General features: G+C 48.7%; 1 protein-coding gene across 5 annotated transcripts in view; it reads left to right on the top strand.

Moving 5' to 3' along the window:
- SCYL3 (SCY1 like pseudokinase 3) overlaps positions 1–27,212 on the top strand; it is a 42,770-nt gene that overhangs the window by 15,213 nt on the left and 345 nt on the right. For 3 of the 5 annotated variants that reach the window (XM_059412416.1, XM_059412415.1, XM_059412417.1), the window contains exons 3-13: positions 620–805; positions 3,360–3,473; positions 5,323–5,379; positions 6,532–6,634; positions 7,824–7,935; positions 9,658–9,735; positions 11,766–11,905; positions 13,128–13,312; positions 22,220–22,391; positions 24,987–25,145; positions 26,284–26,978. In XM_059412416.1, coding sequence (XP_059268399.1) covers positions 620–805; positions 3,360–3,473; positions 5,323–5,379; positions 6,532–6,634; positions 7,824–7,935; positions 9,658–9,735; positions 11,766–11,905; positions 13,128–13,312; positions 22,220–22,391; positions 24,987–25,145; positions 26,284–26,978 — 2,001 coding nt within the window. The remainder of the gene's footprint in view (positions 1–619; positions 806–3,359; positions 3,474–5,322; positions 5,380–6,531; positions 6,635–7,823; positions 7,936–9,657; positions 9,736–11,765; positions 11,906–13,127; positions 13,313–22,219; positions 22,392–24,986; positions 25,146–26,283; positions 26,979–27,212) is intronic. The other 2 variants (XM_059412418.1, XM_059412419.1) reach the window with 2 other exon arrangements.

The following is a 27,212-nucleotide window of genomic DNA, read 5'->3' as shown; positions in this document are numbered from 1 at the left end:
ATAATAGATAACCAGAGCATCTCCTTCTCCAGTTCCTTCCCCTCTGGAATAGCCTCATACTCAGGCTTGTCTGGATTCCTCTCTGTCCTCCTTCTGGCCAGAAAGCTGCCAAGGTCTCGGTCAGAGTTTCAGCCCCCTCTGCTACACTGCCCTCCCAAGCAGGGCCTGCCTTTAGCACACAGCTGTGAGAAGGGCCAGCCCTAAACCAGAACACCTACTCCCACAGGGGTCTCTTCGGCCAATCCTGACTCCCCTGTGTAGTCTGTGTGCTCTTGTTTATCTTGCTGAGCTCTCAGGTCACTATTGGGGTACTTTGTTCAGAGTATATGGTCGTGTCGTGGAGAGGCCCGGGCTCCTGGGGGCTTACACTGTCGGAAGGGAACTGGAAGTCTCTATAGAATCCTTTAAATGTTGGTAAAGTGAAGGAAGTCAGAACAGGTCACAGATTTTCCTGTGCCTTGTTTGAGATTTAGGGGGGTAGGTGAGGAAAGTAGGGAGCGGGGAGGGACCTTGAATGGAACTAACTGTGTTCTGACTCGGACTGCGATGTATAAGAAACTATGGTTAGTCTGGTTCTGAGTCATTAACTCTCCCACCCCTTGCGTTTGTATCTTTAAAGCATTTGAAGACACTCCGTCATCCTTGCCTGCTGAGATTTTTATCTTGCACTGTGGAGGCAGATGGGATTCATCTAGTCACTGAGCGAGTGCAGCCTCTGGAAGTGGCTTTAGAAACGCTGTCTTCCGCTGAGGTCTGTGCCGGCATCTACGACATCCTGCTGGCTCTCATCTTCCTTCACGACAGAGTAAGTACTGCAGACACAGGCTGCCCTGGGGCCTTGACACAGACGGGAGGGCTGGCCTGTGTGGGAGTGCTTCTAAGTTAGGGGAGGAACAGAAATTCTCACGTGAATCTTCCTGTGGGAGACGAGCTTGTTGGAAGGCATGAGAAGGGCTCCAGACAGGTGGTGTGTGCAGTGGGCAAGGCTTCTCTGGCCAGTTTTTTATAGAACTTTATTTTTATAGGACTTTATTTCAGTTTACTGTCTCCCTCTGGTTTGGGGGAAATATTTACCTGAAAACACTTGCATCGGGTATTACTATTCTTAAGAAAAAGAGAAAGCCTTATCATCAGTGTTGCTGTAAACCAGAGTTCCTGTTTGGTCCCCGGAGTTCTGTGACATTTTAGATTTTGAAGGAAGAAATGACCATTTCTTAGGAAAAGGCAGAGCTTTACATACCTATTGTCATTTGAGTGGGTGTCTACTGAGAGATGGCCTCTTTTTTTTTTTTTTTAAGGTTATTTATTTATTTGAAGGAGCGAGAGTGAGCATGGGGAGGGGGGCACTGAGAGAGGGAGGAGAAGGAAGCTCCATGGGGACTCGATCCCATGATCCCAGGATTGTGACCTGAGCCAAAGGTGAACACTGAGCCACCCGGGCGCCCCAGGAGACAGACTCTTAACACTGTGCTCAGGTTTGCTCTTAAGAGATAAGCATATAGTCTTAGGTTTACTTTTGGTCTGTTATGTGACAGTATTATTGACCTTACTTTTTTTTTTTAAAAGCGGTTTTTTTTTTTTTTTTAAGATTTTTATTTATTTATTTGACAGAGAGAGATCACAAGTAGGCAGAGAGGCAGGCAGAGAGAGAGGAAGGGAAGCAGGCTCCCTGCTGAGCAGAGAGCCTGATGTGGGACTCGATCCCAGGACCCTGAGATCATGACCTGAGCCAAAGGCAGCAGCTTAACCCACTGAGCCACCCAGGCGCCCCAGACCTTACTTTTTTTTTTAAGAATTTATTTATTTATTTGACAGACAGAGATCACAAGTAGGCAGAGAGGCAGGCAGAGAGAGAGGAGGAAGCAGGATCCCCACCAAGCAGAGAGCCCGATGTGGGGCTTGATCCCAGGACTCTGGGATCATGACCCAAGCCGAAGGCAGAGGCTTTAACCCTCTGAGCCACCCAGGCGCCCCTATTGAGTGATTTCTTAATGGAATTTACATTCCATTAAGTACTGAGTGAGGCCTTTGGCAGTCCTCCCAGATGAAAAGGTACCAGTCACCAGTTAGAAACACTGGCATTTGACTCATCTCAGTGTATTTTTTTTTTAACTTTTTCTGTTAATTGGAGACAGATTCCGGATATCATCTTGGATTTATCACCTTTTAAAAATATGTCTAAGATACAGGGCACCTGGGTGGCTCAGTGGGTTAAAGCCTCTACCTTTGGCTAAGGTCATGATCCCAGGGTCCTGGGATGGAGCCCCGCATTGGGGTCTCTGCTCCCCAGAGAGCCTACCTCTCTGCCTGCTTGTGATCTCTGTCAGATAAATAAATAAAATCTTTAAAAAAAAAAAAAAATATATATATATATATGTCTAAGATTCATATAAAGAAGAATTATTAGTGCTTCACATGAAGGAGTATTTTCTTTGTTGGAGAAGGTACATGCACATGGTAGAAAGTTTGAATAGTGTGAGAGTACATGCAGGGAAGGGTAAGCCCCCCAACCTGCATGCAGCCCTTCACCTCTGTCCAGAAGCCCCCACGGTGATCAGCCTCTTAGTCCCGAGAGGGCCGGTGTGCGTATGAACCACATGTCCCTGTGCTTATTCTCCTTTGTTTTTTTCAAATGTAAAAATCCCGTATACACTGTTCTGAACCTTCCTTTATATATATGTATCTTGGAGTGTTCCCTATCAAAATTTGCACATACTTGACCTAGTGAATAGAATATTTAAAATACATTTGTCTACTGAAATGATTTTTGGTTTGGAACAAAATACACTTCTATCCTGTTCTCATTTTCTTCTTCTCATTTATTTGGCTGGTCGTTTTGTTTTTTTATATAGTTTTAAATTTTGGCACTTTGGTGGTCTGTGGGGGAAAATTCCATTTTCCCCTTCCTCGAGCAGGATTTTTAAATGCCTGCTGACAAGATTTCAGGTGAAGTGGGTCTGGGTTTGTGATAGAATTTAGGTGAGAAAGAACTTAGAGGAGAAAAACAATACAGTAGCCTGTGGGAGCAAAGGTAAACTGTATCAAACTGTATCGTTAAAGGACGGAAGCAAACGATTCGGCTGTAAAGACGTGACCTCACGTCTGAGGAGCTCGGGTCCCCAGACGCCGGCGGAAGCCGGGATGGGCAGCAGAACAAGAGCCTCCGTGGCCGTGTGGTGCTCCCCGGCCTCACGGGGCCGAGCCAGGCTCATCCCATCCCTCGTTCCTTCCGGTTGTCCTTCCATGTTTCGCGCCGCCAGTGGGATGACTCACCGTATCTCTTCCTGGTGCTCAGTATTTAGTTTTTTTAAACTCCTGCTTCAGAAATTCTAGTGGCAGCCTCCTGCTCTTTTCTCCAGGGACACCTAACGCACAACAATGTCTGCTCATCGTCTGTGTTTGTGAGCGAGGACGGGCACTGGAAGCTGGGAGGGATGGAGACCGTCTGCAAAGTTCCTCAGGCCACACCCGAGGTAAGCAGGGGATGGGCCCTTGGTGCCTCTCAGAACTGGGTAGCATTTTGGTATGTGGGTCCTGCCTGGGGACTTTCTGCAGCGCTAGGGCGAGCGCAGGTCTAGGGACGTGACTTCACCGTCGGTGCTCGTGTTCCCAGAACGCTGGGCCTTATTCTTCAGAGGGGCCCCCGCCTCCATTCTTCTTGTCTCCCGATTTGGTCGCTGAGGAAACAGACTGAGAGGTAAACTGGCTCGGTCAGCTTTTTAATGGAATGTTCTGCCTGCTGCTCCTCGAGTACCTGCACTTAATCACATCACCTAATGCCGAGTGTTGAAATGACCTTCGTGTGTCTGTTTTCTTTGCCAGTGTTGAGCTTCTTGAGGGGGTCAGAGTCTTAGATTTAGTCTCGCCCAGAGTGGTGCCTGGTGTGCATTAGGTACAGAACAGATGTTCGTTTACAACCGTCCACGGTGTCCACAGACACACACTGTGTCCTACCAGCCGGAGTCGAGACCCGCGCATCTTAATCCTCCCGGCGGGCTGTGTTGTCGCTGCCTCTGTACCTCTTCATGGTTTGTCTGACCAGGATCTACAAATTTCCCTCCTCAGTTGATGAACCTTTCTCTTCTGTTTTTTCTTGTTTTTACTGTTTTACCTGTTGCTGCTAGGCTTGCTCTTTCTGAAAAACAGAACAAAACCAAACCAGGCCCCTCATGGCAGCCCTGTGGAGATGGCGGCTCGCTGACTTACTGGCTGTGTCTGGTTTCCCCGTTCTCTTGTGGGGCTTCCACACGTGAGCCACGTTAAATGTGCACCTTCGTGGCCTCTCGCCCAGTTCAAATGCTCCTTCCACCACAGAGGTGCTCCTCTCATAATATTTCTGCCCCAGTCAATCCCTTTCTTCTCAGAATTCACCTTACATCTAATTAGTGTAATAGCACGTAAGTCATCCTGTGACTCATGTTCCAGAGTCTTCACCATGGCCTGGGAGGCCCTCCGCAGGCTCTTCCCCAGCCTCCCTTCAGCCTCAACTACCACTTCCAGTCACTGAGCTGCGCTCTGGCCACCCCCCGTGTTCTCTCAGGGCTGGTATCTCGTACCTCTTCTGCCCTTGTGTGCCATTCCATTGCTGGGCTCCTCATTCCCGGGGCTCTCTGGAGGATGGAACATCCTCCAGAAGAAGTCCACAGTCTAGCTGAGTCTCTTTGTGGCGCCTTCCCCTGGGCGTTCCCTCCCCAGTGAAATCTGTTGCTCCCCCTGTGCTTCCACGGCGCTCGGCGTGTCACTCAGATTGCTAGTTTACATTCTCGGTCGTGAGCACCGGGCTGGGCCAGGGAGTTTGTCCTATTCCTTATGTATTTCTCGTGCCTTGAGTGGTGTTTGGAACATAGAAGCTCTTGAACAATAGTCTTCGAATCAGTGAATCAGTGTCCTTGTTCTGTGGACATCATCTGTGTAGCTCATAAAGTCCTCAACTTTTCCTTAAGATTGACTTGACTCGACCAGAAGATTAATGAGGGATTTGTTCTATGCTAGAGAAGCCTTTTATTTGTCAGTAACTAGGCAGGATGAGAAAGACGTATCCCCGATGACTAGTGCAAGGGAGTGAGATGCAGAGAAGCCTCTGAACAGCAGAGGGTACCTGCCCTGCTGAGGGGTGAGGCGAGGGACCTAACCGTGTTTTCTTGAGCCTCGCGCTGGGCCAGGTTTCAGTTCGCAGATTTCAGATGTGTGTGTTGAACATGCAGCACTGGTGTGAAGGCATCATTGCTGCTGTTTCCATTGCTGGTTGCTTCTGTAACTTGGTATAAGAGACTGGTTCACCAAACCTATGTATGAATTATTTTCCTTAATTTATTTCTCTAGTTTCTGAGGAGTATTCAGTCAGTCAGAGACCCAGCATCTATCCCTCCTGAAGAGATGGTAAGATGATACGCTTCAGCTGTAACGAAGGCTTCTTTGGGTAACTGAGTATGAAATGTAACCTTTCGCCTGCCCCCTCTTTCTTGGCCAAGTCGTGGATGCCTCCTAACGCCTTTGGCCATGACCGCTTCTCAGACTAATCTCATCACCACAGCAGGGAGCCGTTTTCTTGACAGTCCGCTTCCATTTTTGGAGGTACGGACACCTGTGCTACTGTGTAAACGGAGAGGGCCGGTACTTGGTCCCCGCTTCGTGGTCTTTGTAGTTGCTGGAAGCCCGAAGAGCTGGGGACGTAGCGCCCCAGCCCCTCCTGCGCTTCCCCCAAGCCACGCATCGGCCTGTCGGTTATGAGCTGGGACTCCCCGAGACACAGCAGAGTGATTATTGGCATTAATAATCTTGTGTGACGAAGGTTCCCTCTACAGATTTCCCTGCCAAGTCGATGAACCTTTCAATTCTGTTTCTTGTCTTTACCACCAGCTGCTGGTGAAGAAAGATTGTATTTACCAGTAAATGTGAGGAAGTTGCTTCCTCTCGATTTGTTTTCATAACTACTGGAAACAGACAGTGATCCCCAGAGACACATTTCACTGCTTTACGGGAAACAGACCCAACTCCAAACTTGAGTATAGACCCAGGCCTTGAAATAAGCCCTGTTGATCCAGATTGGTACCATGTGTATGTACTAGTGTTTTTTAGACTGATTTTTGGGTTTTAAATCAAGTTAGAGGTTCTGACAAGCTTTGAGAAAAAAGAGTAAAATAGAAAATCTCATTAAGTTCTGTAGGTAGTAAGGCTGAGTATTGTTTTATGAAACTTTTATTTCCATTATGTGTGTATTTATACTTATGTGTATGTACTACTGCCACTAACGATCATAATAATAAAATTTTAAAAATCTGGGTTGCAGTCAAATATTTTTGAAAGCCACAGACATATCCTGTTTAGCCCTTTTGTTTTCTTTTTGCCCTTGTTTGATATTTTTAAGTCTTTGATAAATTCCTTTCCCTCATCCTGTGGAAGCCTACAGGCTTGTGGCTGGTACCGTAAGGTTAGCTTGGAGTGTCATAAATGCAGATATGGGACAGGGAGAAACTGAGATCCAGTGTGTAAGGCAGATTCTCTGGTTTTAATCATCTTTCCTGCTTTCAGTCTCCAGAATTCACGACCCTGCCCGAGTCACACGGACATGCCCGGGACGCCTATGCATTTGGGACCCTGGTGGAAAGTCTGCTCACAATCTTAAGCGGACAGGGTGAGTCGGGGTTGTGCTGCTACATCCACAGAGTAAGTAGGAAGGTCATTCACAGCCTGCTCCGTGTGGGTTCAGAGCACTGCGGGCTTTGATCGCAGGGAGGAACCTGTTGCTCACCACATAACCTGTCTAGGGCAGATCTTAACAGCAGTTTCCCTGCTGAAAGAAGCTCTGATTTCTTTACTTTGCAGACGTAAAGCTTTTTAAGTAGGAGCCACTTTCAGCTCTGACTCTGGGTATCCGCGGTCACTCTCGGGATACTTACTGGGATTGGTCCTTGCGGGCTGAAGCCTGTGTTCCTTACCTGGCCGGCCACGGAAGTGAGCGCTGGTGCGGACTGATGTGAAGCGACCTGAAGGAAAGAGGAGGATTCAACATTTTTTATGAATCCAAAGCTTAACATCCCTGTATTCTTTCCGAGCCCTTTTGATTTTTTTCTTCTTGGTATAATGTACTTACTGCCTTTTCTTTCGCGGCCCTGGAGAGCCCAGGTTCCTGAGCACGCTGTTTTTTTCTCTCTTAAGCGCTCCAGTGGCCGCTTGGAGCCTGCTGACGGGCGGGGGGCGCGGGGGCACCTGCCCCGGGAGGCCCCTGCTGGCCGGGTCACACGTGGCCCGAGCTCGGTGCAGCTCTGATGTGGTTCCTCCCCCCAGTGTCTGCAGTGTTCTGGAGTCACAAGCGTCATTCAGCTGCTGGCTCGGAATCATCTCAGCCTAGAAATACTTGAGAATTATACCCTTGGGGCTAAGGCCTCTCTCGTGGGGCCAAACTTACTACCCCACTGAGTCTGGACCGGTGGTAATTACATGCCGTCCTTGGGCGATCAGAAAACACAGTCGTCCCAGCAACCTGCTGGGTTCTGGGGATGAGGAACCTGGTGGGAGAGGCCTAGGGACCTGCCACCTCTCCAGCCTTCCCACGGCTGAGCTTGTCCTCCAGACAGGACAGCCGGGAGGTGAGGGGCTCCACGGCAAGGCCCAGGGGGGCGGTGTTGGCTGCACGGGCAGCTGCGTTTTCTGCTCCGGCCACGGAGTCTGGCTTCAGGCGAGCAGGAAGCTGTTTGGCAACAGCCAGGCCTTTGTTTGTTTGGGCTTTTACAGGTTGGTTTTTGCTCTCGTCAGTCTCCAGCTATAGAGGTCCTGGAAGCAGGGAGAAGGCATTGGAAACTAACTGTCGCTCTGGATTTCAGTTTCAGCGGACGTTCTCTCCAGCTTGCAACAGACCTTGCACTCAGCCTTGCTGAATCCCCTTCCAAAATGTCGGCCAGCGCTCCGCACCTTACTGTCCCATGACTTCTTCAGGTGAGGGCGCCTGGCGGGCTTGGTGGGCTGTCCCCACCGCCGGCCTGCCCTCGGACCCTGCGTCCGGCTGTGCGGTGTGGCGGCCCCGGGCACACACTCTGGCCTGTGCTTGCCGCTGGTGGTCAGGAGAGGTTCGATCGCGTCCACGTGGGGCGGCAGAGGTGGGCTGCCTCTCGGGGTCTTACCACAGGAAGTCTGAGAAATTTGAACTGTGGCGAAGGCTGGAGTCTAGAGGCCACAGCCCGGGGCCCTTAGGACTTGGGCCGATGCAGAGGCGAGGCCGTGTCCGCCGTTGGCAGCCATCAGGGAGCTGACTCTGCTGCTGTCCTATTGTTGATAAGAATTTGTTACTGTTGAAATTTTTTCTTGTTGGGGGAGAGGAGCTCGTTTCTCTTCAGGCAGAAGATTGTCTTCTCGGTCTAGTAACACGGTGGAAGAGGAGCGCAGAGGCGCAGGGGTGGGGCACGCTAGAGCGGTAGCCCTGTTGCTGGACTCAGAGATGGTTTGAACCTCCTGCAGGCCAGTTGTGACCGGGTGTCCTCCTCTTCCTTTCCACCGCCCAAAGTCGCGACTTTTAGTGGCGAAATCGATCTTCTGTTGTTTTGAAACTGAAGACCCTAGTGTGCAGTTGGAGCCCCGGGGAAAACCAGAGCGGAGTGAAAGCTGACTTTATCCTGGGAGGGGGGCACGGACCTCTAGGGTAGGACTCAGGCCGTGTTATTTAAAAGGGCAGAGAGGTAGTGTCACTCTAGTTATTAGAATTTTATTTATTGTTTACATTTCAAAGAAACTGTTCAAAACCTTTCTCATTACAAGAGTCTTTCTAGAGAGGCATTTCTGTGTCCTTTCTTATAATTCATACCAATATTTAATTTACCTTGATACAAGATCTCTACAAAGGACAATCCTTTACAGCAAGTAGATTATCTCATCACTGGTGGTAAGAGTTGTTAGTAAGAATTGTATTTGAAGCAGAGATGGAAGAGAAAGCCAAAACCCACACAGGCTCCCTCTTCCTGAAGCTGCTGGTTACGTGGGAGCCCACTGGATTAGACAGACATTTGTGCTTTTCTCTGCTGCTGAGCCAGAGGGAAAGGGGTGTTGATGTAAGATGTGCAGATGCGGGGGGCCAGCCGTGCTGGGGGGGTGCATGCGGGTGGGCCCGCAGCCCCGTCCCGCAGGATGGGAGGGCCGGAGCAGTGCTGCCTGGGGGCTGAGCAGAGTGCGCCTGCTGCCCGTCACCCTCCTCCCTGCTTCGGGCGGGAGCAGGGGGAAGATTCCTGTGACTGGCACGAGAGATGCCTCTTTGCCCAAGCCCCTCAGAGTTCTGCCCCAGAGCAGACTGGAGATCTGACCACTGTTGGTGGTGCTGGTCACCCAATACCATGGCTCTCAGGACAGTTCATGTCACCACATCCTGTTGCAGCAGAAGCTCAGATGACTCTGACCGCTCAAACCACCGGGTCTGCGAGGGTGTGTTTGCGCACCGTGTGCGCCGAAGCACGTATCCTCTTCACAGATCTCTTTGCTGCTCTTAAAATGCTGGATTCTCCACGGCTGGTTCAGAGCGTGTGTCTCATGACTGCTTCTCCTCGAAGCGGCACAGGAGAACGCTTCCTTGGCCCTTAGCATAGTGTGGTCTGTGCTTATGGCTTCAGTATTTAACATGCCTTCACTAACCTATTGTCCTGCACATTTTTTTTTTTCCTCTTTGGCATTTAGGAATGATTTTCTAGAAGTTGTGAATTTCTTGAAAAGTTTAACATTGAAGAGTGAAGAGGAGAAAACGGAATTTTTCAAGTAAGTTCAGAAAGTGAAGGGCTTACAATTCACTTAACTTGGATTAAGTCCATATTTTCACTTGGGGTGTTCTGGAGAGAGGAGTCCACGCTTACTTTCTCGGACCAAGCTTGTTGAACACCCTTCGTGTTGGCCTTCGGGTAGGCCCTGGGATGGACAGTTGGTTCTGGTGGGGGAAACAGTGATGAGATGGGGGGGGCATCCTGAGACCCCAGAGGGGAGGGCGGCGGTGGTCAGAGGAGGTGGTGTGTGCCCCAGGACAGCGTGAACTAACGCACAGAGGCAGGGCTCGGTGCGAGCCAAGCATGGCACCGCCAGCAGCTGGGTCCTGTCGGAGTGCAGACCCCCAGGCAGGGGTGAGTGAGAGGTGGGCACCCTCCCAAAGTGGGGGGCGGTGAGGACCAGTAACACTGTCGGTGAGCAGTGGGCTTCATGCATCAAAGCCGTGAAAGCGGCCATGAGACAGTTACCTCTCCCAGGGCGGCTTGCTCTGGTGTCTGTGGAGGGCGCGGCCTGAGCTCTTCCAGGGGCTTGGATCAGTCTATAGACTGTGGCAGGCTCCAGGGGTACAGTGAAGGCACAGAGAAGGGGGCCTTCCGCCATCAGATTGGCAAGCCCTTGGAGATCCCCAAGAGCATGAGAGAATCCCGCAGGAGAGGCCCCAGCCGCTGGCACGTGAGCAATGTGGGGTCAGGGGTCCCTGCGCAGTGTGTGGGGGACTGTGGGCATAGATGTCCATGGGCACCTGGCCACACTGGCCCCGGAGAGATGGCGGCGGCCGCGGAGCCAGCAGGGAGGACTAGGGCGCCGCAGCCTGCAGAGAAAGTAGAGGCTTGGGGGACACCCAGCGCCCAAACTGTAACCCGGGGGGGCAGCCACCCAAGCCATGTAAGGGGGTGGCTGACCAGTGCGACAAAGCAGTGATGGGGACAGGAGGGCCAGAAAATGTGCGCAGCCCGGTGTTCCCGGCAAAGGCACATGCGGGGAGGTGGGGGGAGTCCCTGTCCCTGAGGAGTCGGGGGCACCAGCGGCCTCAGCTGAGGAGGAGCCGCTGGCGGGAGGGGAGCCAGGCCGCAGGTGAGCTCCGCAGGGACAGGAGCGAGGGAGTGGGCTCTGGGCAGAACCTCGCGAGACAAGAACTTCCGAGAAGAGAGCACAGAGTAGCCGGAGAAGGCAGTGGACACGGGAGGGATGAGTTCAGAATGGAAGAGATGCGAGCCGGTGTTTCGGCTGGGGGAGCAGGGCTTGGGGAGCAGAGCGGGGCGCCCGTCCAGGCTGCGGTCCCAAGGAGGCCGGGCTGTGGGGTGACAGCAGTTGGGGGCAGTGAGAGGCAGTCTGCTGCCAGCCATGCTGTAGGGGGAGCTTGCCCCATGACTTCCTAATGCCTACGTCTTTTTTTTTTCCCCTTGTTTTAAAGATTTCCTTACTTGAGAGAGAGAAGGAGTAGGGCTTCGGGCAAAGGGAGAGAGGGAGAATCCCAGCAGACCCCCGTCCCCCAAGTCCAGAGCCCAACACGGGGATCAGTCCCACGACCCCCAGAGGGTGACCTGAGCTGAAGTCAGGAGTCCGCCGCTGACCCGATGAGCCTCCAGGGGCCCGGACACCTGTGTGTTCTTCACAGCGCGCTCTTACGTGTGTTATTTTAGGAAGTTTAGTAACAAAAGCTTTTATTTTTATTTACCGTGGAAACTTGAGACAATTTCATATCCTACATTTTTTAAATTTGCAGAAAGTCCTTTTAATCAGCTAGGAAGCTCCTGGCTTACTGGGGGAGAGGACCCCGGTGCCGTGAACATGGGGCAGTTTGGTGAACCCTTCCCTAGCTCAGGTCGGAGCTTGTCTGCGCACCGGCAGCCTTGTCTCGCACCCTCTGCATTTTTCCTAAAATCCTTGTCAGCACCTGTTCACCTTCCCTGGCCACAATTCCCCGTGCTCCCCACCCCCCCCCACACACCCCGGGACCGAGGTCGGAGAGGATTGTGTCTGAAGTGTCACCCCCAGGTTCCCAGGCTCCTCTTCTCTGCCCCCAGGTTCCTGCTGGACAGAGTCAGCGGCCTGTCGGAGGAGCTGATAGCCTCGCGGTTGGTGCCGCTGCTGCTTAATCAGCTGGTGTTTGCGGAGCCCGTGGCGGTTAAGAGTTTTCTTCCTCATCTGCTCGGCCCCAAAAAAGGTGAATGTTTTTCAAAGGATGGTTGGTCACTAAGGAGTTTGGGCATGATGAGCCCTTGTTTGAGCTGAGGGAGATTCCTGCGGGTGGTTAGGTCTGTCTCTGAGAACAGTTGTTGGCCCGAGTGACCATTGTGACTCCGAGCGGCTGCCGGCGCCCACTGGGTCGAGAAGGAGCCTCCCCTGGAGAGTGAGGTCTTCCGGGGAAGCCGGCACGGGGTCCCCGCACGCGCACGGCTGGAAGAGGAGACGCGCGTGGTGTCGGGAGAAGGCTCCGTCTTCGCGGGACTGTGCATTTACAGTGAGGCCGGTGCCTCTGACTCCCCAGGAGCGACCCATTTAGTTTGTGTTTCCAGTGGGAAGACTGGAAAGCCTGGAAATAACTTTCCTACTTGGAATTTGTTTTTTCTGAGTGTGAAATGAGGGTGTTGTTTGGACCTTCCGTAGCTTCATACGCACTGCGGACGGCAGCGTACCAGGTTAGAGAGCAGAGGATTAACGTCGCTCTGTAGAATTCCATGTTAGGCAGAATTGTGCTTTCAGAATCTCTTTTCTTAAAAGATCTTGATGCAGCAAAGCAGCATTATAAGTAACTCTCTTACAACATAGAATTTCCTTATATCCTTTGTCATTCCCTGAGTTTTTTCTTTGTAGCTCTGTGGTTCTCTTGCTCGGTCGGACACGCAGCAGGGTGTGCTTCTGAGTCACCTGGGGAGCCTTTTACAGACGGGCCTGCAGGACTGCCCACCCTTGTTCATACCGGTCCCTGAATGACGGTGGCGTGTCTCTGGTAACCACCGCCGTGACTAGCAGGAGGGGAGGACCCCCAGCATCAAGTCCCACTAGGACATTTGCCACCTCCTCATTGGGGAGGTGAAAGTGAAGCAGCCCTATTGATCTAATCTAGTGTATGAAATTCCCGTGATGACACCGGCGTGTACATAGTTAGTGATTCAGGAGTCCATGAAAATCCAGGCTTGCTTTGTTCAATTGAATCTGATCCTGTATCTCAAAAATATTTCTACAAGTACAGTGTGTTTGAGAAAACTGAGCCTGAGTGATTTGGGGCAACCAAAAATGTTTCCTTTGGTTTGGGCCTGAGAATTCCTTCGGAAGAGTACTGAGAGCGTGGGGCGACTCCTGGGCTCGGTTAGTAAATTCTTTGGGCTCCTTTCCCAGAAGTGACAGTCTGCCTTTTCCTCCGTAACTGCCTCTGACGGGGGTAGACAGTGCGCCGGGGGAGCCGTCTCGTCTGCTGTCGCCGGCCCTGTTCCGGTCGCGGGTGATCCCGGTGCTGCTGCGGCTGTTCGAGGTGCACGAGGAGCACGTGCGGATGGTGCTGCTGTCCCACCTGGAGGCCTACGTGGGGCACTTCACCCAGGAGCAGCTGAAGAAAGTCATCCTGCCGCAGGTCAGAGGTGCTCGGTGTGGAGGGCGCGGCCGGGGCTGGGGGGAGGCGGCGGCCCTGGAGTGAGAAGACCCTCGCTCAGGAGGCTGGAGGCGGCGGCGGGCGTGAAAGCCGCGGGGGTAGCAGGGGCTGAGCGGAGTCGCATTTCCACTCCGCTCACACAGGCACGTGGACTAAACTAGCGTATTTGGTCTTAACCTGGGAAAACGGATTCTGCTTTGCTTAATCTTTGGGGAAAAGGAATAGGAATCCTTTGTGGATGTTTTGTGACAGACATCGTTAAGTGTCTATAATTAAATACCATAAAATAATTAAGTCATCACAGGAGCGTGAGATGACTCGGACCCGAGCCTTCCAGCTGGTTTATCAGCCGCTGGGGACCTGGTAATGACCCCTGCCCGGGGCTCAGGTTTGTGCTGTTGGCGCTGGGTCTCGGAGAGCAAATACCACAATAGAAATCCATTCTCTTTCGGTTCTGGAGGCTAGAAGTCTGAGGTCATGGTGTCTGCGGGTCCATGCTTTCTCTGAAAGCTCTAGGGGAGAAGCCTTCCATGCCGGCTGCCCTGCTTCCTGGTAGCTCCTGGCGGTCCTCGGTGTGTCTTGGCTTGGAACTGTCACGCCAGTCTGCCTCGGTTGTCCTTTTCCCCTTGGCCTTTTTTTTTTTTTTAAAGATTTCTTTGCCAGAGAGAGAGAGAGCGCGCGCGCATGCGCATAAGCAGGGGGAGCGGCCAGCAGAGGGAGAAGCAGGCTCCCCACCAAGCAGGGAGCCCAGTGTGGGGCTCCATCCCAGGACCCTGGGATCGTGACCTGAGCTGAAGGCAGAGGCCTAACCCACTGAGCCACCTGAGTGTCCCTTCACTTGACTTCATCTTTTTAAAAAGATACAGGTCATTGGATTTGGGACTCACTCTAACCAGTGCAACATCATTTTAAGGTCACATTTTGGGTGGACATGAATATTTAGGAGACAATATTGAGCTCAGCACAAGGTTTTAAAAGATTTAAAACTTTTTGTCAGCCTGTAGGAGCTTTAAAATAATTTGTTTTCCTATGAGATTAATGTATTTGAAATGATTCCTAAGGCCTGTTTTTATGCCAGGTCTCGGGTCCTGGGGCCGTAGAGGTGTATAACACTTTGCTTTCAAGGAGCTAGGAGGTGGGACAGAGAGATGTTTGTTTTCTGTTGCTGGGGCTCCCCCAAAACTTAGTGCCTTAAATCAGTAGCCATTTTGGCCTCACAGATCTTTGGATTGACAGGGCTCAGTTTGGGGGTTCTGTCGCACACGAGGTCAGCTGAGGAGCAGTCCCCTGGCACCTCGGAAGGGATGGCTGAAAGGCTGGGCTTAGCGGGGCCTCCCTTTCCACATAATCTTGGGATGTGGCAGGGCCTCTGTTCCCCTTCGCCACATCTCTGACAGTGTCCGTGAACTTCTTACATGGCTGCCCTGGGCTACTGGAAGCGCCAGGGCAGCTCTCCCAAGGCACAGGTTAGGAATGGACAGTGTCACTTCTGTTCCATTCTCCTGGTTCCAGTGGGTTGTGCGAGTCAGCCCAGGTTCGGTAGGTGCTGGCTGACAGCGCACGGCCACTGGGGACCACACTGGGAGGACTGGCTTTAGGGCCAGGCGGCCGCCACACCGCACGTTGTGTTTACGTCTGCAGCAGTCGCCGCTACCCTGGTGTTGTGGTGTCTGAAAATGCCGAAGAGGGATGAAGCACTCGGTCTCCGAAATGCAGTTCTCCTACGTCTCAGAGTTGGCTCTGAGCCGAGCTCAAAGACAGTGTCCGTGCTCAGTGTGTGCAGTGAAGGCCTCCTCTGTAGGGGAATGACTTGGCCAATTTGTGAAAAAGTATATTCTGTTACTCTAGAGCGCGAAAGTGCGGGTGGGGTGGGACAGGGGGAAAGACTCCGAAGCCAACTCCGCACCGAGCGCAAGGGAGCACGACACACGGGGATCGCTCGCGCAGCTGCGGGGACATGACCGGAGCCAAAGCCGAGAGTCCGACGCTCGACTGACGGAGCCACCAGGTGCCCCACATGTCCGGTATTTATGCGCTGGGAAGCTCACTTTGGTAGCAGTGTGGAAGGTGAGGTAGTGAAAAGGAGGTCAGGTGGGCAGCTGATCGCCCAGCAAGAAGGCCACAGAAGTCTGGGGCGGATGCGTGGTGCCGGCCGAGGCAGAGGGACACAGGGGCGGTGGACAGGCGGGACTCAGCTGCTCTGAGAGGCGAGGTGTGAGGAGGACCCTCAGATTTGTGGCCGGGGAGGATTGTTGTGTTACAATTGCCGAGTGCCCTAGCATTGAAATTCTAATCATTTGCAAAAAAACACACTGTAGCTTATTTGTACAGCTTTGTTTTGAGAACGTGCCTGATTCGTGAGCATTGGGCCTGACGTTCTCTTACTGAGTCTTGTTGGAAATCTTGATCTTAGATAAGTGAGGAAGCCAGACCAGAAAATTAAATGATGGGTCAAGTCATAATGAGAATTCCTAGAGGAGCTGGGACCAGAACCCAGAGTTCCTGGCACCCAGGAGGCCAGGCTGTCACCCCTGGGGAGGCCGGTTACCCTGGGCCTGAATCTGGCTGGCGCGGGTGGCTTTGCTCGCCCCCCGCCTGCGCACATGACTGCTGGTTCAGAGCAAAGCATCTCCTGAAGGCTGCACGTGACTGTCTTAGTAGTTTCTTCCGGGTGCGAGTAACCGAAACCCACTCAGACAAGCTAAAGCCAAAAGAGACTTGGCTAGAAGGATGTCACATGGAGACCACGTGCCGCTGGGACTCAGCCAGACGGTCTTCAATTCTTTCCTTTCTCCATTTATCTGTCCCACTGTGAGTTCCCAAAGACAGGCTTTCAGTGTTCGATGTACACGTGGCCAGCATGGTTGTCCCCGTGGCTGTCCCCGTGGTTTCCCAGTTTATTGTGCTCCTTTTAGCAAGCCACAGAGCTAACTGGTCTCTCCACATTCCAGTTCGTGCCGGACGGAGGTCACAGCTGGCTCCATTTGGGGCAGGTGTTCTGTGCATCAGATGTAAAGACAAGTGTTCCAAGTCCTGTCCTTTTTGTGTGTAAAGCTGGGACGAGGGGCAGGGGTTGGGGACATAAGCACGAGGGACGGAGACGAGGGGTTCTAAGTATGCTCTGTCCCTCAACTGTTTCTGGTCCTGTAGTTACGCACGTACAGATAAGGAGAGTGAACATGTAAAACGGGTTTTTAATTGGGATATAATAAACATATAAGCTGTTTGAGGTGTACCACACGATTCAGTAGTTGTGTATATTGTGAAACAGTCATCACAGTGAGACTTGTTCGTCTGTAACCATATGTAGTTTACTGAATTCTTCTTCCTTTATGAGAACTTGTAAGATTTATGTTCTTAGCAACTTTATGCCATAGAGTAGTATTAGTGATAGTCACTATGCTGTATGTTACATCGCCATGACCTTTTGTTTTTTAGATTTATTTGAGAGAAAGAGAGTGAGTGCAAGGAGGGGCAGAGGGAGAGAGAAACTTTAGCAGACCCTGTGCTGAGCCTGGAGCCTGACCCGGGGCTGGATCTCATGACCCTGAGATCATGACCTGAGCCGAAACCGAGAGTCAGACACTTGACCGACTGAGTCACCCAGGGACCCCTGACTGACTTATTTTATAACTGGAAATTTGTACCTTTTGGCCCCTCCTCACCATCCTCTTTCCCATCTCTGGTACCACCGGTCTGTTCTATGAGCTCGTTTTGTTATTTTCATTTTTAAAGATATTTTAGTTTGGGGAGGGCGCCTGGGCGGCTCAGATGGTTGAGCGTCTGCCCTTGCGCTCGGGTCCTCATTTCAGGCTCCTGGGACCGAGCCCGGTGTTGGGCCCCTGCTTAGCAGGGGGCCTGCTTCTCCCTCCCTCTGCCTGCCTCTCCTGCTCGCTGTCTCTCAGATGTATAAATACAGTCTTTATTAAGTAATCTCCACGCCCAGCATAGCAATCGCACCCACAGCCCCGATGTCAGGAGTCTCGCTCTCCACTGCCTGAGCCAGCCGGGTGCCCGTTTTGGCTTTTTTTAGATTCCACACGTAAGTGAGATCCTATAGGGTTTGTCTCTCACTTCACTCAGCAAGATGTGCTGAGTCGATCCAGGTTGTCGCCGATGGCAGGTTTCATCTCTTGCATGGCTCAGTGATATTCGTGTGTGTGCGCGTGTGCGCGCACATGTGTCAAATCACATTTGCCTTATTCCTCCGTCCGTTGATGGACACTTGGTGACCATAGCTCCGGTGCTCTAAGTAATGCTGCGGTGTATGCTACAGTGTAAATTAGTGCTTTCCTTGGATAAATTCCGAGAAGTGGAATTGCTAGATCGTATGGTAATTCTTTTTTTTTCTTCCTGACTTTTTGAGGAACCTCCCTGCTTTTCCACAGTGGCTGCCCCAGCTACCCCTCGAGCGGTGGTGCACCAGCGTTCCCTCTTCTCCACGTGCTCACATCCTTGTTACTGCTGGTCTCTGGGACGGAAGCCACTCAGATAGGTGTGAGACAGTGGCTCATTTGTCCTGGCACGTTGCCACGGCCACGTCACTGTACTGCCGCTGTGCACGTGTTTTCTGGGACTGACTCACGCTGCGATCGGAAGCCTGTCTCCCCCTCCTCTTCCTCCGCTGTCCTCACCCTTGTAGTCCCTCCCCCTGGCAACCATCAGTTCTCTGTATTTACAGGTCTGATTCTGCTTTTTGTTTCCTTATTCATTTGTGTGTGTGTTTTGTTTCTTATTTACTTCATTTATTTTTAAAGATTTTATTTATTTGACAGAGAGTTCAAGCAGGGGGAGCAGGAGGGAGAGGGAGCAGCAGGCTCCTGCTGAGTGAAATCCATGTGGGGTTAGGCTTTCTTAGTCTGCCTCACTTCCCTTAGCATAACCCCCGCTAGGTCCATCCATGTTGTCTCAAATGGCGTGACCTCCTCTTCCGTCGTGGCTGAGCAGGCATCCTAGACGCCACATCTTACCGTTTGTCTGTTGATGGACACAGGTTGTTCCCTGTCTTGGCTATTATAAATAGCATTGCAGGAAGCACGGTGTGAAGGCATCTTTTCAATTTAGTGTTTGGTATTATTTCTTCTCTGAGTGTTCGGTGTGACTCACTGGTGAAACCATCTGGTCCTGAACTTTTGTTCTTCCGGAGTTTTTGGATGATGTGGTCTCCTTACCAAAAATCAGCCTGTTCAGATTTTCTGTTCCTTTATGATTCAGTCTTAGTAGGCTGTATATTTTGGCAATTTATCTATTTCTTCTATTTGCCTAATTTGTTGGCATCTAATTATTCATGAGTAGTCTCTTATGATCCTTTGTATTTCTGTGGTATCAGTTGTAACATCTCTTCCATTTCTGGTTTTATTTGTGTCCTTTTTTTCTTGAGGTGTTCAGCTGAGATTTGTCCATTTTGTTTGTTTTCAAAGAACCAGTTCTTAGTTCTGAATTGTTTTCTTTTTCATTTTCACTTATTTTTTTTCTAGTTCTTTAAGGTATAAAGTTAATGTTTGAGATTTTGTTTGTTTCATGAGGTAGGCATTTGTATATCACAGTAAATTCTCCTCCTAAAACTGCTTTGGCTGCATTGCATAAACTCTGGTATGTTGTTTTCCATTTTCATTTATCTCCTAAGGTTTTTTGTTTTCTCCTTTGATTTCTTCTTTGACCCATGGGTTGTTCAGTAGCATGTTTAAACTCTATGTATTTGTGAATTTCCTGGTTTTCTTCTTGTAATTGGTTTCTAGTTTTTAATACCACTGTGATTGGTAAATCTCAGTCTTCTGAATTTATTGAGACTTGTTTTGCAGCCTAACATGTGATCTGTCCTGGAAGACATCCCATGTGCACCTGAAAAGAAAGTGTATTTTGCTGTTTTGGGATGAACTGTTCTGTATATATCTGTTAGGTCCCTTTGGTCTAATGTGTCATTCAAAGTCACTGTTCCCTTGTTGATTTTACATCTGGGTAGGTGGGATGTTGAAGTCCTCTACAGTTACTGTCAGTCAAGTTTCTCTATGTCTGTTAATATTTGCTCTGTGTCTGTAGCTCCTTGTATGGTGGGTGTATATATATTTATAAATCTTCTGTCCTCTTTTTAGATTGATCCTTTTATCATTATGTTGTCCCCCTCTTTGTCTCCTGCTGCAGTCTTTGTTTTAAAGTCAATTTTATCTGATATAAACTGTTGCTACCTAGGCTTTTCTTCACTTCCATTTCCATGGAATATCTTTTTTGGTCCCTCCCTTTCAGTTTGTACATGTCTCTAGGTCTGAGTGAGTCTCTTGTGGGCTGCACATTGAGGGGTCCTGTTTTTCATCTATTTAGTCACCCTGGGCCTTTTGATGAGAGCATTTAGTCTGTTCATATCTAAAGTATGTTTATAGATGTGTACTCACTGTCATTTTAAAATTGTTTTCTTGTTGTTTTTCTAGTTCTTCTCCATTCCTTTCTTTTCTTGGTCTCTTCTCTGCAGTTTGTTTTCTAGTGTTGTCCTTGGATTCCTTTCTCTTACTTTTTCTGTCGCTATTACAAGTGTTTGATTTATGGTTACCACTGGCCCAGGTATAAAATCTTAGTGTATAGCAGTCTCTATTAAGTTGATGGTCACTTCAGTACTTTCTTTAGAACATGTTTGAACTTAATTTTTACTTCCCTTTTATGTATACCAGGTCATATTTTACATCTTTTTTTATGTGTTCTTTGGCTGTTTTTGTAGATCATAATTGATTTTGTGTTTTAACTTCTGCATTGGCTCTGAAAGTGATTAGTCTACTGTCTTTACTACGTGTTTGCTTTTACCTGTGAAATTTTTTCCTTTCATTATTTTCTTATTGTAGATTATGTCCTTTAATTTCCACTCAAATAATTCCTTTTTTTTTTTTTAAAGATTTTATTTATTTATTTGAGAGAGAGAGCAAGAGAGGGCATACACACAGAGGGAGAGGGAAAGAGAGAAGCAGACTCCCCACTGAGCAGGGAGCCCGATGCGGAGCTGGATTATAGGACCCAGAGATCAGGACCCAAGCTGAAGCCAGACTCCCAAACAACTGAGCCACCCAGGTGCCCCTCAGATAATTTCTTTTAATGTTTCTTGTAAGGCCAGTTTATTAGTAACGAACTCCTTTAACTGTTGTCTGGGAAGCTCTCTCTCTCTCTCCTATTCTGGAAGATAACCTTGCTGGGTTGATTATTCTTGGTTGTAGGGTTTTCCTTTCAGTATTTGGAATGCCACGCCATGCTCCCTGGCCTGCAGAGTTTCTGCTGAAAAATCAGCTCATAGTCTTACAGGGTTTTACTTGACTGTTTGCTTTTTTGCTGCTTTTAAAATTCTCTTGATCATTACCTTTTGTCACTTTAACTATAATGTGTTTTGGCATGGACCTTCTTAGGTTAATGTTGTTAAGGGTCTTGTTTGCTTCTTGATCGGGTTATCTTTCCTTCCCCGGATTAGGGATATCTTCATCTGTTATTTCTTAACGTATGTTTTCTGCTTCCTTTTCTCCCCTCCTGGGATTCCCTTAATGCCAGTGTTACTGTGCTTGATGATGTCACTCAATTCCTTTAACCTATTCTCGTTTTTTTTTCTTTTTCTTTTCAGTTTGGGTGCTTTCCATTACCGTGTCTTCTAGGTCGCTGATCCATTCTTTTGCATCTGCTAGTCAACCGATATTTCTGCTAGTGTATTTTTTATTTCAGTTATTTGATTATTCACCTGTGATGGATTCTTTTTTGTATTTTCTACCTTTGTTGAAATTCTGAGTTCATCCATTCTTTTCTCAAGTCCAGTGAGTATCTTTATGGCAGTTACTTAGAATAAGGCATTTTGGGGGTGCCTGGGTGGCTCAGTGGGTTAAGCCACTGCCTTCGGCTCAGGTCATGATCTCAGAGTCCTGGGATCGGTCCCGCATTGGGCTCTCTGCCCGGCAGGGAGCCTGCTTCCTCCTCTCTCTGCCTGCCTCTCTGCCTGTCATCTCTCTCTGTCAAATAAATAAATAAAATCTTAAAAAAAAAAAAAAAAAAAGAATAAGGCATTTTGCTTATCTCCATTTCACTTAGCTCTTTTGTTGTTTTGTTGTTTCATTTGGGGCATAATCCTTTGCTCTTCATTTTGTCTCTGTTTCTATGTATTAGGGAAGTCAGCTACATCTTGAACGTAGCGGCCTTGTGTGGAAGCAGTCCTGTGGTGCCCGGCAATGCCTTCCCTGCCAGGTCATCTGTAGCAGGCACTCCAGTGTGCTTTGTGTACCCTGCTGTTCTGGCCGAGCCACGTTTGCCTTCAGCGCAGGCCGCTCCAGTGACACACTTTGACTGCTGTGGGCTCACTGGTAGTTAGGGCCAGTGGTCAGACTACATGTCTGCAGTTAGCCTGTTTGCCACGGGTATAGGCTCTTGTCACTCTGTCTTTTGATTGGAGTATTTCGATTCTTCAAGAATTTGGAGTCCTCTACAGCTCTTCTACCCTGAACCCTTTCTCAGCTGATCTGACATGAAGCAGGGTCAGTCCCCATGAGTCGTTGCTGGGCTGTCTCCTCGGAATACTCAGTGCTGCTGGCGTTTAACAGCGGAGATCTCCGGAGTGCCCAGTTGCCTTTGGTCCTGGGGCAGGAGCTGACCCACATCCTGGACAAGTCTAGAACCTTTTATAGTAGTTTAACAGTAATTTTGTTATTTCCAATGTATTTATTTTTGTTGTTGTATTTTTAACAATGTATCAGTCCGTGATTATTTAGGAGGGGAAAATACTGGTTTTTGATACAGTTTGAGAGCTCCTGACCTCAGACAACAATGTAAGAAACAAAGACATCTGAGCTATTCTGACTGCAGCCCAGTTGCTCGTTTATGGGGAGAAAGGCTGGCAACATGGCTGTGTACACTTACTACCTGATTTGCTCCTAGGTGTTACTGGGCTTGCGTGATACCAGCGATTCCATTGTGGCCATTACTCTTCACAGCCTGGCAGTGCTGGTGTCTCTACTTGGGCCAGAGGTGGTTGTGGGAGGAGAAAGAACCAAGATCTTCAAACGCACTGCCCCAAGTTTTACTAAAACGGTCGACCTTTCCCCGGAAGGTAAGAATGATTAAAAAGTATAGCCTTTTATTTTAAATGTTTAATAAGATTTTTAACATTATACAAATAATGCAGGTGGGTTGTCTTCCATCAAATGAGAGAGAATGGTAAAGAAACCCAATTCCTTCTGGGTGTGTAAGGTAACCAGTTTTAATAGTTTAGTGGGAATCTTTTCTTCCCTTTTGTTACACACACAAACACAGATGTATGTTAATACACACATGTCCATGTATAGGATTTTTTAACAAAACAATGAAGATACGCAATTTTACAACATAATTTTTTTGTGTAGTAGCTTATCAGGGACTGGTCTCCAGGTCAGTACGTAGAAATGGCAGCTTTTTTGACAGCTGCCTAATATTTCATTGAATATAATTCATTGTGACTTCCCTGTTGATGGATATTGCTTTCATTTCTGGATTATTAATTGCTGCAATTGATGTCTTCTATGTCCTGTATCTTCATGTAGTCTGGCTTTTATTGCTAGAGGATAAAGTCCCAGAAGTAGACCTGTTGGGTCAAAGGGTATGTATTTGAAATTTTAATAGATATTGTCTGTCACCGGCTAAAAAGGTTGTAGCAGCTTAACACTAGATGTTTAAGTTCTTCTGATGTTGATGGCCTTTTAGGTAAAAAGCTGTTGATTTTTAGATACTTCAGGAAATCCTTATTTCTGGCTTGTTCCCATTGGATGTTATATGGGACGGAGCAGTAATTTCTGGTCTTTGTAGGCTATAAAAGTCAAGAGTAAGAATTTTATATCAGCATGATTGCTTCTTTGCTCCTTGGTTTAACCCTGACTAGGACGGTGACCTTGTTAAGAAATGCAGATCTCAGTCAGTTCTCATGGATAGTGAATACGATAGTGCACAGAAACTGTCACAGTGGAAAAGAACTGTCTGAATTTTCCTGAATTTTGATGCCAGGAGAATCTGTAAAGCAATACTGGTGCCCTGCAGTTCTGATGGGTCCAACTCTTCTTGGGGCTGAAGTCAGTGTCAGGAGCTTGAAGAGGGTGATGAAGCGGCTGCTCCCTCCTCTCCAAGCGCGACGTGTTCGTACACCTTGAGTGAGTGGAGTCTGTGTGTCCCCAAACAGCAGATGAGAGATGTATTTACCTTTCATAGCAGAGGAGTATGGGGACGGTGTGTGCAGTTTTGAGATAAGACTCGGGAGTCCCTCCCAGAGGGCGGCTTTGCGCGCCAAGTTGGCAGGAGTCCCCACTCCTCATACCTGTTGTATTTACTGCTGTTTCCTATTTTCTGCATTTCTGGACGTTTTATATACTGTTGGCCCATACCTCTGTAAGAAACCAAAGGGCACCAAAGCAGGAGTAACATTAATTTTTACTAAACTTTCTGGAAGACTTAATAAGACAGATCAAGGTCTCTTCCCACTGGCTTCTCAATTAGGTAAGCTCTTTCTCCAAGACGGTGGTTGAGCTGCGGCGGCAGCCTGCGTTCCCAGCTCCCAGTTAGGAGAGGCCCTTCTTGCAGGGACTTGGGAGAATGCTGGGGAGGGGGCACGTGTATAGGAGGGGATCCTTGGACTTTTCTCTCCTTCTGTTCTTCCGCACTTTACCTATCTGGTCAGACAATATGGGATAATACTGAGGTTTATGAAAAGGGTACCTCAGGGAAGTCCGTCTGCGTGGAAGAGCGTTGCAGAAGGGGACACTGGGTAAGAACCACTGGTAGGCCCTGGAGGACAGGCAAGGCTTGTGATGATGTACCCAGGGCAGAGGAAGTATGAAGCCAAAAATTTTGCTGTTAATTCTTTTGACCAGTGCCCACAGTTGATTATGAACTTTCTGGTAAACTGTTAAAGACAATATTTTTTTTTTAAACAGCCCCACCCCACCCTAGCTGGGATTAAATGTCTACCATGACATAACATTTACCATTTTAACCATTTTTTCCCATTTTATTACATTTTAATCATATGTAACGGATAAAATGCCTATTTGCGTGTGGGGACATACAGATTCTACAGTATACAGAAAACGTATTTTAAAATTTCCCACCACACATTTCAAATTCAAACCTAAGACCAAAAAAGGTTTACAATATCATGTCAAGTTAAAACACATTGATGTTTACAAATACACGTGGATCTTTTTTAAGATTAGAAAAGTAAACACCAAAGTAGTAAAGTGATTATTTTAGGATGTTGTTAATTACTTTAAATCCATTTTAACCATTTTCAACTGTACAATGTTTGGCATTAAGTACATTCACATTGGTGTGCTGTACTCTTAGACTTTTTTTTAAAAAAGTAGAATCAATTATGATTTTAAATTGCCAAAATGTTCAAAGGCCATTAAGTTTTGTAAAACTCCTCACCTAATGCTTGAATCCTTTCGAGTCCCTTAACATCACGTAGATACTCAGCCTGCCCTGAAACACGTTGACGACAGGCAGTCCACTGTGTAACCGGTGTGTTTCTCCCGATACTGGAAGATGCTCTCCTCTCCCTACAACCTATTTTTTCAAACTGTGTTAAATGGACCCTTTTCCCTTAATTGTTGCTCACCTACCCTGACCAAGAAGCAATTTACTATCCCTTTTATTTTTGGGAGTTTTTATTCATCTTCAGATTCTCCCCCACACGTCATCTGTAGCCAGCAGAGTCCGATGGCACCAGTCTTGGAGAACCCCTCCTCTGGCGTATTCCCTAAATGTCTCTCTTCTGGCAGCATGCCCATCAGCAAGAAGCACATACAACGAGCTTGCTACAATCCTCTTTTACAGACAGGTAGAAATATACCATTTATATAGCTTTTCTACTGTTTAGATGAATGTTTTCCTGAGTACCAAGTTTTAAGTTCTGGAAATTAAGGGCACTTTGGGGAATACTGAGGCTGATTTCTGTTATCACTTACAAGTTTGTAGTCAGCTGGGGTCTCCTCTGTGTTTCCTGGACTGCAGGGCACCTACCTCCCGTTTCTTCGTAACTGGTGAGGACAGCTGGCAGACATTACTTTGGTACTTCTGATGCTTTAGTGCGGCGTTTTCCAGTTGTATCGGAGGATGATAGTTGTGTTAGGTGGCAGGAGGTATGCCATGAAAAAGAGCTGTGTGCTTAAGTGTGGGGAAATGTTAGTAGCAGAGTCCGGACACACTGCATAAGATGCCAGGGCCTTGGGCGCCTGGGTGGCTCAGTTGGTTAAGCAACTGCCTTCAGCTCAGGTCATGATCCCAGAGTCCTGGGATCGAGTCCCGCATCGGGCTCCCAGCTCCATGGGGAGAGTCCTCTTCTCCCTTGGACCTTCTCCGCTCTCATCTTCTCTCTCTCTCAAATAAATAAATAAAATCTTTAAAGGGGGGCGGGGGGGGGGGGGAAAGGGCTTGACTGCATTTAAGGAAATTTATTTAAGATAGAGGGTATGTTGGGGCGCCCGGGTGGCTCAGTCTGTTAAGCATCTTAATCTGGATTTCATCTCAGGTCATGAGATCAAGCCCTGCACTAGGATCTGTGCTGAGCATAGAGCCTGCTCAGGATTCTTACTCTTTCAAAATAAATAAAATTTAAAAAGTAAAACGAGGGTATATTGGGTTAAGACAAACTTACTTGACCACACAGCGCTTCTTGGGGTTGACACTGCCTGGCTTCAAACATTTCTATATTTGTCTAAAGAAAATTAGTCTGTTTGAATATTTAGTGAATGATTATATGTTCCAGTTAGTTTAGTTTAAGTATTTGAATAACATATATCACATCCTTGCTCTGTTCTGCTGGGATCTCTTTTGTAAGTAGAATCTAATAACCTGGGTCTATTTCTAAGAAATTAGAGCCATGCTTTTTTTTTTTTTTTTAAAGTGTTAACCTTTTCCTGACTATACTGCTAGCTCTTAACACTTTATGAGAGTAGGTTCTGTACATGTCCCCACAGGTGATCAGTTTCCTCAGCCTATTAAATTTCCCATGAATGGACTCTCAGATGTGAAAAATACCTCAGGAGATCATGAGAACTTCCCATCAAGTTCTAAAAAGTCTGAGGAGTGGCCTGACTGGAGCGAGCCTGAGGAGCCTGAAAACAAAGCTGTCAGCATCCGGGTTTGTCCTGCAGAATCCTACGATGCCTCCACACTCCCGCTCGCTGACGTGCAGGCGGAGGAGGCGTGGGACGACCTGGAGCCTGGCAGCTTGGATGCTGAGCCTAGCGCGGGAGGTGGGGGCCCAGCTGTCCCCCCGGGTGCCTCTAGGGAACAGGAGGCTCTTCCTCCTTTGCTTTCACTCACTGAAGAGTCCGAGCCTTGGAAACCGAGTCTACCCCAAAAGACTGGTCTTGCACAAAGCAGGGATGACCCAGACCAAACCAAGCCACCAAAAGTGTCGTCACAAGAAAGGCGCTTCGCGGCTTCATCAGAACTTGGTTTAGGAGAAGAGTTCACCATTCAGGTAAAAAAGAAGCCAGTCCCAGATCCAGAGTTGGACTGGTTTGCCGATATGATTCCAGAAATTAAGCCTTCAGCTGCTCTTCTTATTTTGCCTGAACTGAGGACAGAAATGATGGTTTCTGACAAGGATGACGTCTCACCAGTGACGCAGTTTTCCTCGAAATTTGCTGCAGCAGAGATGACTGAGGTGAGGCTTAGTAAGTCGGGCCGCTAGTTCCAGGGGTTCCCTTGCGCGTATCAGCGGCCGGTCTCGTCGGTACCAGACGCGCCCACGCACAGTGGCTCGCAGTGAGGGGTGCGGCCCTCGGTGACTGCGGTCGCTTCCTGTAAACGGTGTCTTTCCCTCCCCCAGAAAGAACTGCAGTGCTTAGACTGGTTAGGGGGGCCACTGGTTACTATTACAACCTTTTTATTTAAAAAG

The sequence above is a fragment of the Mustela nigripes genome, chromosome 10, assembly GCF_022355385.1.
Source record: "Mustela nigripes isolate SB6536 chromosome 10, MUSNIG.SB6536, whole genome shotgun sequence".
NCBI lineage: Eukaryota > Metazoa > Chordata > Mammalia > Carnivora > Mustelidae > Mustela > Mustela nigripes.
Note: the sequence above shows the minus strand (reverse complement) of the source record. Positions and strands in the feature narration are given on the sequence as shown.